The sequence below is a fragment of the Sander lucioperca genome, chromosome 4, assembly GCF_008315115.2.
Source record: "Sander lucioperca isolate FBNREF2018 chromosome 4, SLUC_FBN_1.2, whole genome shotgun sequence".
Taxonomy (NCBI): Eukaryota; Metazoa; Chordata; class Actinopteri; order Perciformes; family Percidae; genus Sander; species Sander lucioperca.
The window spans coordinates 16,785,753-16,795,409 of NC_050176.1; the positions used below are offsets into that span (position 1 = coordinate 16,785,753).

The following is a 9,657-nucleotide window of genomic DNA, read 5'->3' on the forward strand; positions in this document are numbered from 1 at the left end:
GCATCCAAAAAGCAGCATGTCATAGGACCTTTAAATAAGTCAGACTATCATTTTTAAGGAAGGTGATGCTTTTCTTTGCTTATGACACATGCATTTTGATTACACTCTCTCAGATCTTTCTCGTGAATTGCTCTGCGTGAACACACTCATAAAGCCTACAGTACTGTAGGTACACACACGCAGACTTTAAAGAGCAATACTTCACAGAAACTGTGTATCCTGCTGGGCTCTCCATGAGGTCTGAGGTGCCTGAATCAAAGTCAAACACCGCACACACAGAATATGAAACATCAGTCTCGCCCACTGCCTGGTTATGAAGTCACTCTCACAGACTGCAGATCATTTACTATTTATGCAAATGCCATACATTTCCCAATAACAGACTGATTTAAGGTTCCCTCTCTGCCTTTCTGTTTGTCTTTATTTGGTTGCTCACAGGAAACTGTGTGTCAAAGCCGAAATGTTGTACAGAATTTACCAGACCAAACCAAAACTTTGAAGTAACCTGTCTGAGGAAATGCAACAGAAAGTGAAGATTTCAGCTCCAGTGATTTTCTGCCCATAGAGGCAGAAGCAGAACTTATTAAACTCGTACTCATATAGTAGCCAAGTGTCCATGTCACAGAAACATCATTTTGTCAAACCATCTGCAGTAATGCAGAGTATAGATCATTTTGCCATCTGTATCCATTGCACGTTTAAGTTTGTGGATAAAGTAGCTCCTAACTGAATGGTTTAACACAGTTCTGGCTGTCATTTTAAATCAGGCAAATTGCCATGCCAATCGCGCCTGTTTAGCATCAAATACACATTTACATGTAAGATGTACAGTAGTATTTTTTTTCTAAGATAGTGTTTTCTAAGATTCTAAGTTTTCTCAAATGACCTTTGTACAAATTAAGTTGTGGAGTTGGGTAGAATTTTAAAAGATCTAATGCAATGACAAAAAGGACACACAAGACAAATAAACTGGCAGAAAAAAAACTTTCACATGGAGAGTAAACACATTGATCCGTGTCCAGATCACTTTAACCTGGCATCCCTCCCTTCCTGACTGAGCCTGGTAGCAGAAGTAGAGAAACATACAAACAACTGGGTAAAGGCTGACTGGATACTGGATAGAGTCCTGTCTTATTCCACTGGGAAACAACAACAGCAGCTGCAGCAGCAACGGGGTAACAGAAAGCATCTTAAAAGAAAATAAGCTGTAAGTAAGTTGCCTTTTGCCTCTCTTCATATGTAAGAGGATTTGTGCAGTGATTTCAGTGAGGTCATTTGAGAATGGGAACAAGTAGGAGCAGACCGACTTTTACTTTTTTAATTACAGTGTTGAAAGCTTACTTGATGCCTTTATCAAGGCCATGTTCTTCATTGTCGGCTACAGCTTTGTTGATGCTGTTACTTTAATTTGTTTTTAATGTTCTACAGTGTAGATTAGAAAATATGAGTGTATATGAGAAAGTATATATGTATATGAGAAAGTGTACTGTATATGAGTATATGAGAAAGTATATATGAGTACATGAGTATATATGAGTATATGAGAAAGTATGAGTATATGAGTACGTGTGAGTATATGAGAAAAGCCATATGGTGTCTACAGCATATGGCTTTTCTCATATAACACGTTTTTAAAAATCTTTTACACCACATTTACTTTGGCTCTCTTTCCCTCCAGTGTTCACCCTGTTCTCAGGAGGATGATGTTGCATATGCGCTGTCGCTCCAGGACAATCTGTCTGTCCTTGGCCTTCATCACCATTTCCCTCCACCTCCTCCTGGCGCTTGTCTCTCTTCCTATTTACCACCAGTCCTGTGACCCCCCACTGCCACCCAGGACACACATCCTGAGAGACCTGGCACACACCAACTACACCTCTGTGGGGATCAGCGGTTTAGCTGAGCCACCAACTGATACCACACAAAGAGATTCTTCCAATAAAGATGCCAATAAGGATGCTAAAGGTCACGTGCAAACACTTTCTGGCGTGGGCATATCAGTGAAAGAAAGCAAATATGCCTCAGTGGACATGCCAGTCAATGTGGGTCGCTATGGCACCAACCGAGCTGAATCTGTGGAGTCGGGGCTGACAAAGCTGGAGGCGCTGTTTGACCATCCTCTTTACAATATGCCAGCCCCTCCTATCCCTGAGGAGGACTGGCTGTTGAAAGTGCAACCAAAGGCCAAGGCCAGTGAGAAGAGCTCCCAGATGTGGTCAGTGATTTTACGTGACATCATCTCTTCACATCACACACACACACACACACACACACACACACACACACACACACACACACACACACACACTTATTTTGACATACAATATATTAGGTGGAAAAACAACACAAATCCAAAGCAAGTTAAATCTACAAGCTAAATGTATGTATGCTCTGTGATAATATCTGATAACATTATACTTGGTTTCGTTGCATATTCCTCTGAAATACAAATGCATGTATTTTACATAAAAGATTTTTACCAGATGGGTCAGACTGCAGGGAGCAGACATGATCTCCTCTTGTCAAGGCTGTTTTCACAATGCTGCTGCTATAGGTTTCTGTGGTGTCTCTGCAGATATACGTACAGAGCTACTGTATATTGTCGGTTAATGTCTTCAAAAGTCTGAGCAAATGGGCGGCACAGCCTTTGCAGACACAACGAGGAATATGAGTGGCCTCCTTGGAATGCTTTTTATTTTTTTTGTGGCGTCTTTCCTGTGGCATTCTCCTCCTCAACTGGATCCATACTGTAGTCTTTACAGCCATTTTCAGTTTTTATTATATCTGCAACTAACAATTGTTTTTTTCCATTCAGTAATTATATTTCCCATCTGTAAGGGTAAAAAATAGTGTAAATAGTAAGATTCCAAAATTCCAATCACAATAGGGAAGAATCTAAAATGGCAACTTCAAATGACCAACAGTCCAAAACCTAAAGAGATTCAGTTTTAAATGACATAAAAAAGCTTCACATTTAGAAGCTTTAGAAGGCGATTTCCCATTGATACATGACTTAATCATTAAAGTGCTCATATAATGTTCATTTTCAGGTTCATAATTGTATTTTGAGTTTATATCAGAATAGGTTTACATGGCTTAATTTTCAAAAAACACCATATTTTTGTTGTACTGCACATTGCTGCAGCTCCTCTTTTCACCCTGTGTGTTGAGCTCTCTGTTTTAGCTACAGAGTGAGGCATCTCACTTCTGTTCCATCTTTGTTGGGAGTCGCACATGCTCAGTACCTAGGTAAGGACTACTAGTCAGTCAGAAGCAGAGTATGAGGGCGTTCCACGCTAGCAGCTAGGCGAGCATTATAACGTGTGTTACAAAGTGACGCACATTCATCACGGAAGTAAAGGCTGGACTACAATAGAGCTGTTTGGAGCAGTTTGTGAACAGTGTTTTCTGTTGGAGATGGTAAGTCCCTTTGGGGTGGACTTTGGGCTTTTTCACTTTGTAAACCTATAACATGCACAAAAAAGATATATTCCACAATAAAGGAAAGGGAAAAAGCCAAAAAGCATAATATGAGCACTTTAACTAAGTGCTTGTTTTTAGAGAGGATAGCACCAAGCTGACACACTCTCCTATATCCCTTTTTCCTCCTCAACCTCCCACCCCATCACTCTCTCTCCCCTCCTTCTCTTTCCAGGGTGAGTGCGAGCCAGGCAGACTACGTGGACGGCCAGTGGAACAGCAGCAGTAACAGCCATCCTCCTTGGCTGCGTTTCCACCTGGGCATCTCCCGCTGGCAGCTGTACCCCCATCGTGACCCCAACATGGATGCGCTGACCCAGCAGCTCGCCACGCACCGCATTGTCAGCGCAGGTGTGACACAAAACGTCTGAGCTGTGTTTTCAGTTTAGTGATATTTCTTTTTGTATTTGTTCAAAAGTTTTAGTGATCAGTGTGTTGTTGGTGTCAGCACAGATCCTGACACCAACAACACATTGATCATGTATGACAGAGTAGGTGTCAGACGTGAAAAAGCGGATTGTTTTTCGTGTGGAGGAGAGAAGGATCTGACTGAGGCAGTTAAGAAGGTCACTCAATTATCTTGAATAGATCAGTGTGTAAACGACTTGTGTAGGACTGCAGCCGGCACATGAACAACATGCTATCTTAAGAAGTAGATCTATCTGCGGAGTAGATCTATCATTATTGCCTAAACTAATTCTACCCAAAACCTGTGGTGGTAAAGGTGGGTGGGCTTCAGGAAAGGAGAGGGAAAACAAAAAGGAGGGTTGTTGTGATTGTGTAACACCTGAGGTTTAGGGTTAGACTTTCAAAGGTAGATTCACTTTGAAGTTCCCCTGAAATGAAAGCTACAGTGAAGCTTTGAAGGGCCTTGGAGGCTCAGCAGAGGATGGATGGATTGGAAAAAAATATGAGCCAATGACCATGAAGTAAACACATCAGTATCAATCGATCAAGCTGTTTTCTCCACGCTAACTTCTTTTCACTCCGAGTGTGCTGCCTCTCAGTATGTTTGTGTGTGTGGTATGGTTTAGTTAAACTTGGGAGGACGCTGCCTGGGTCTCATAGTGGAAAATGGGCAATTAAGGTGTAGTGATTAGATATTAGGCTTGGGTTAGAAAGTTAATACATTTACTTTTAGTGAAACTGTGTATCTGAATAACAGCAACTGTGGCCACAAGTGCAAGTTACTGGATAAGGATTAATGTCAAAACATAGTGTAACAGTACCACACAGTACTGTAGATAATAATCATAAGGTCAGCAAACTGACTCAGTAATGTTTAACAGCTATTCTATCTATCTATTTATTATAATAGAATAATTACAATAATTGCGAAAACATAAACCTGATTGGTACAGCGCCATCTTTAGGTCAATGAGTGTCGTTTTATGTGCATGAGTAGTGTGTGGAATTAGCATCCCACCTGCTAATTTTGGTGATTTCTGTTCAAGAAGAAGAATAAATAGTCTAAATAAATATAAATAAATAAGAGTCTCCAGCAGCGAGCTGCACTTCTTGGACCCCTAAAAATTTGTGTATGCGAATTCAACTTTTAATTTGTAGGGGAGAAATAATGTGTTATTTCGTCTTTCAAAAGAGACATAGCCTTGCTTTAACAAGCATAAATATGTGCATCATGGAGGGCAGATTTTTGTTACCTTATTTGGGATGGCATGTGGTTGGTTGTGTTTATTTGTATACACCAAATCATTAGCAAGTCAAATTCCTTGTATGTGAAAACATACTTGGCAATAAACAGTTTCTGATTCTGAACCTTCACTCAACCTTGTCAAACTAAGTACTATTTGAAAGCACAATGCCTTATATTCCATCTGTGTGAATAATTTTAGGATTGCTATTTCACATACAAAACAATAGAATTGTTAAGTCCTCATAACATTTTTTAAATCATATACTATTATGTAAATCTGGGTCACCATTACTTATATTAATTCTGACTTTCTGAAGTTTCTCAGACGTAAACTCCAGAGTAACCTTTCAGAGAAGACTAGGTTTGTGACTATAAGCCCAGTGTAACAGTGACTAAAATCAAAGTACAGTAACCATGTGCATAAAAAGTAGTGCTTGATAAGATTTTGTGGCTTGGTCTTCTTGACTCCTCAGATATAAAGACATTGAAAGAAGTCCAAAAAAGGAAAAACAACACTTGCGATTTATTGGAAAAGAAGATATAAATTGATCTGATATACAGGAGCATAGATACAGTACATCTAGGGTTGGGCATCGTTTGGATCTTTCCAATTGCGATTGTTCCTTTCAATTCCAGTTCTTATAGATTCCGATTCTTTGAGGGGTGGAGTTGAAACGGGTCACATGCTTATTTCACAAATAAGAGGAAAGTTTAATTTTGATTCAATGGTGGGTTGCAGTTTTGAAGGGCTTTTTCAACTTAAAATAAAGCCACACTAGAGCGCCGCTTACTGTGCTCCAAGGCTGCAACACAACAAGCGCCTGGCCGCTACGGAAACCAAAACTTGCGCATGTTAAATTTGGAACCCATGATCAGATTTGAAACCAAATCCTCCAAACGATTCCAATAAAGAAACGATTCTACTGGAATCATAATTTTTGAACCGATTCCAAGTAGGAATCGGTTCTCGATGCCCAATCCTAAGTACATCCTTCTCTTATTGTTCGTAATGCTTCTGGGCACCCACTGACGTGGTAAACCAACATAAACTCTATGGAAAAAAAGGCACAACAGTGGCTTTACTTCCTAAGGCCAATCCAGAAAGTCAACCTGCCACTAAAGCTGCTATTGCCCTTCTACATCTGCTCAATTGAGTGTCCTGACCCATGGGATCCTGGTGTGATATGGCAACAGTTCTGTGGCTGACATGAAAGCTGTCCAGAGAGAATCATCAACACAGCCCAGACGATCACCAACACACATCTGCCCTTATGCCCTCAGGAAAGTGCTACAGGTCCATCAAAGTGCACACCACAAGACAAACAACAGTTTCTCCCCTTAGGCCATCACAACACTGAACTTTGCACTGAATGCACTGCACCCCATACACAATATTTATACTTACAATACCATCCCTTTGTGTGTGTGTGTGTGTGTATATATATATATATATATATATATATATATATATATATATATATATATATATATATATATATATATTATATAATACTATTCTGTGTAATATCTTACTCATATGGGTGCATAAGTAGAAATACTGTGAATGGATGCGTGTATGTGTGTCACAGTGTGTGCATGTGAGTGTATGAACAGATTTTTACTCCTTTACTGTTTTTTATTATTATTTTTTATTATTCATTTATCTTGTACATTTGTATGCACCAGCACAATGACAATAAAGACATTCTAATAATATAGTGTATCACACCTACTGAAGGCTTGGTGGCACAAATGGAAATGAATGCAATTAATACCATAGATATAACACTGTTCATTTCTTTGATTAATACAATGCCCCAGTGAATATAGAAAAGGATGTGTGTGTCAGAGAGATGACACGGTGGTGTGGAGTGGATCCACAAAGTGATTGAACCGTGTTATAGCTTGGTGATGACGCACATATTTTCTCTGTTACATTTGTGTGTGTGCGTGTGCCCTATTAATGGCCAATGTGTTAGGTCACAGCATGGTTGTGTTGTACGTGTGTGTTCACTGTGTGCTCTGTTGCTATGGAAACATTCTCAATACTGTTTTTCAGTGCAGAAGTCTGGGGGGACGCAACTGAAGCTGGTGATGTCATTTCCTAACTATGGACAAGCCATGTTCAAACCCATGAAGTGAGTCCCAAGTGGCAAATCCAACACATTGCTCTTGTTACAGAGAATGTATAACATCTAAGAAAGATTACATATTTTTAGTTGTCTTGAAATGAATCCAATAAATCACCAGGGTAAATTGTAGATGAAGCAAAGAGAGACAACAGATACATGTATTGATTAAGTACATATAGGACGATGTCTAATATTTAATATTCTCAAGGGTTGTTGGTAGATTTAATGGCGAACAGAAACCTCTACAGCCCAAGTGGGCTTATTGATTGCAAATGAGCAAATAAAAGAGGCTTTACTTGATGTAAATATGTAGTTAATGAATGTATTATGTGCTGCGGTTTGACTTTGCCCCTCCTTGGCAGGCAGGAGAGAGATGAAGAAACCAATTCCGACCTCTATTACTTCTCAGACTTTGAGAGACACAATGCAGAAATCGCAGCTTTTCACCTTGACAGGTACTAAGTCTCTTTTCCCCCTAGGAAACTAAAGCACAACACTGCTAGAGTTTGCACAATGACTGATAATGCATGCATGATTTGTAACAGAGAGTTTTATTTTCTTCTCCCTTCCCTCTTTGGTTTTCTCTTTCTGTGTGTCTGTCTCTCTATCTATCCCACTTGTCTTTGTCTCCATCTCCCTACTTTATTTACTCTCTCTGCAGGGTTTTGGGTTACAGGAGAATCCCACCAGTGGTAGGGAGGCTGGTGGATGTGGTCAAGGAGATCAAAGATGTCACCACGGACCGCAAGCTGGCCCGAACCTTTTTTACGTCCCCCGGTACTACCGCTCACATAATCCTCCATTATTCATTTCCACTGCTTAAAAAGCCCTTGTATTTCAACTGATTATGATTCTCTTTGAATGTTCTTTCTTTCTTCTAATTCTCTCTGGTCACCCACATCTTCTTTAATCCCAATTTTTCCACCGATCCCCTCCTCCGTCTCTCTGTGCACCTGTGGCTCCCCCTAGTGGGAAATGTGTGTTTCTACGGCCAGTGCTCCTACTACTGTTCAACAGAGCACGCTGTGTGTGGCCGCCCCAGAGATCTCGAGGCCTCCTTGGCTGTCATGCTGCCTGATCTCTCCCTGGCGGTCCGCAGGAGCTGGAGATCCCCCTGGAGACGCTCCTACAGCCGCAGCAAGCTAGCAAAGTTAGTAGGTGTAGGTTCTTATAGTCATAGAGGAGTCAGTGTGCTAGATAGTGATAGTGATTCAACATATCACCTCAGCACGCCCCCCAAAACTTAAAGCCCTGTGAGACCATATAATGAAGAGGGCTCCTAAATGTTTGTTTTTTTATCAACCTAATTTAGCTTTTCACAGGAGGCTATTGTTTATTCATTTTTCCCTTTAGGCTACAGCTGCACTTGTGTTGCATTTAAAAAAAAAAATGTAATCATCATTATTAATGTCATACCACAGGCATTTTGAGATAGCCCACTAGCAGAGTTGCTGTACAGAAACTTAGAAAAGACTTAGAAAATTGGCAGTTTCTAGCATCTACACTGAGGATGTGTGGGTCAGATTTTGTCCCAAAAATGTTGAATTGCTTTATGGCACAATATATAGGAGGATTGATTTATGTCCAGCATTAACAAAACTTAAGCTCAGCAGAATGAGTGGAAAGTAGGCCTACATATATCTATTGTTTTCAGCAAAATGAAACAATAAGGTAAACAAATGTAGGCCTAGTCCTAATTTTAGAAAAAATGAAATACAGAGGCTACCAGTCCTAACAATCACATGTGATTTTGTTTAAGGTAATGATGCCAAAGAGTGAATCATGTCTGTCTGTCTTTCAGGTGGGAGTCAGAACCAGACTACTGTTCGACGGTGACAAAGACCCCGCCATTCAACAAAGGCACAAGACTGGTGGACTTTATAGATTTGGTCATACTGGACTTCTTGATGAGTATGTAATACTGTGCACTGTACATTGTATTTTAAGAGGTCAGAATCAAATTTCACAACTCTATGTCATGGAAGAGTTAATGGGGTTGTTGTTGGTCAGCTGGACACACAGCAGAAGAGTCTGGCACAGTTTGGCTTTTTATTAAAACCTTTTTGATGTTTTAGTGGTAATAGATTTATCACAGCAGATATTGTTGGCATGCCATAGCAGGAAAACCACCAGGTGGAATTAATTATGGCTGCATTCAATTTAGGTTTAGGAATTAGCAGGTAGGCCTATTCTTCAGTATAAAAAAAAGTCTGCTGTGAAAAAAGGTATATAGGCTGAACAGTTAATAATTTCAGCTGTTTTATTATTAGATTCAATTATTAGGTGTTTATCTAAATACATGTTAAGTTAAAAAAAAAACATGAACAATTTCTGTTGCTTAGGCAGCTCATAAACTAAAACTACACTTTCACCTAGCTACAAGGTTGTACA

At 40.0% G+C, this 9,657-nt stretch overlaps 1 protein-coding gene across 5 annotated transcripts in view; it reads left to right on the forward strand.

Annotated features, from left to right (window-relative positions):
* Positions 1-977: 977 nt before the first annotated feature.
* Positions 978-9,657, forward strand: part of LOC116042696 (extracellular serine/threonine protein kinase FAM20C-like) — a 36,680-nt gene continuing 28,000 nt past the window's right edge. Inside the window, exons 1-8 of one of the 5 annotated variants that reach the window (XM_031289002.2) lie at positions 978-1,211; positions 1,679-2,215; positions 3,656-3,831; positions 7,194-7,272; positions 7,629-7,721; positions 7,928-8,043; positions 8,236-8,416; positions 9,068-9,177. In XM_031289002.2, coding sequence (XP_031144862.1) covers positions 1,701-2,215; positions 3,656-3,831; positions 7,194-7,272; positions 7,629-7,721; positions 7,928-8,043; positions 8,236-8,416; positions 9,068-9,177 — 1,270 coding nt within the window. In that variant the 5' untranslated portion in view covers positions 978-1,211; positions 1,679-1,700. Of the gene's footprint in view, positions 1,212-1,661; positions 2,216-3,655; positions 3,832-7,193; positions 7,273-7,628; positions 7,722-7,927; positions 8,044-8,235; positions 8,417-9,067; positions 9,178-9,657 lie in introns of all 5 variants that reach the window. The other 4 variants (XR_004103298.2, XM_031289000.2, XM_031289001.2 and 1 more) reach the window with 4 other exon arrangements.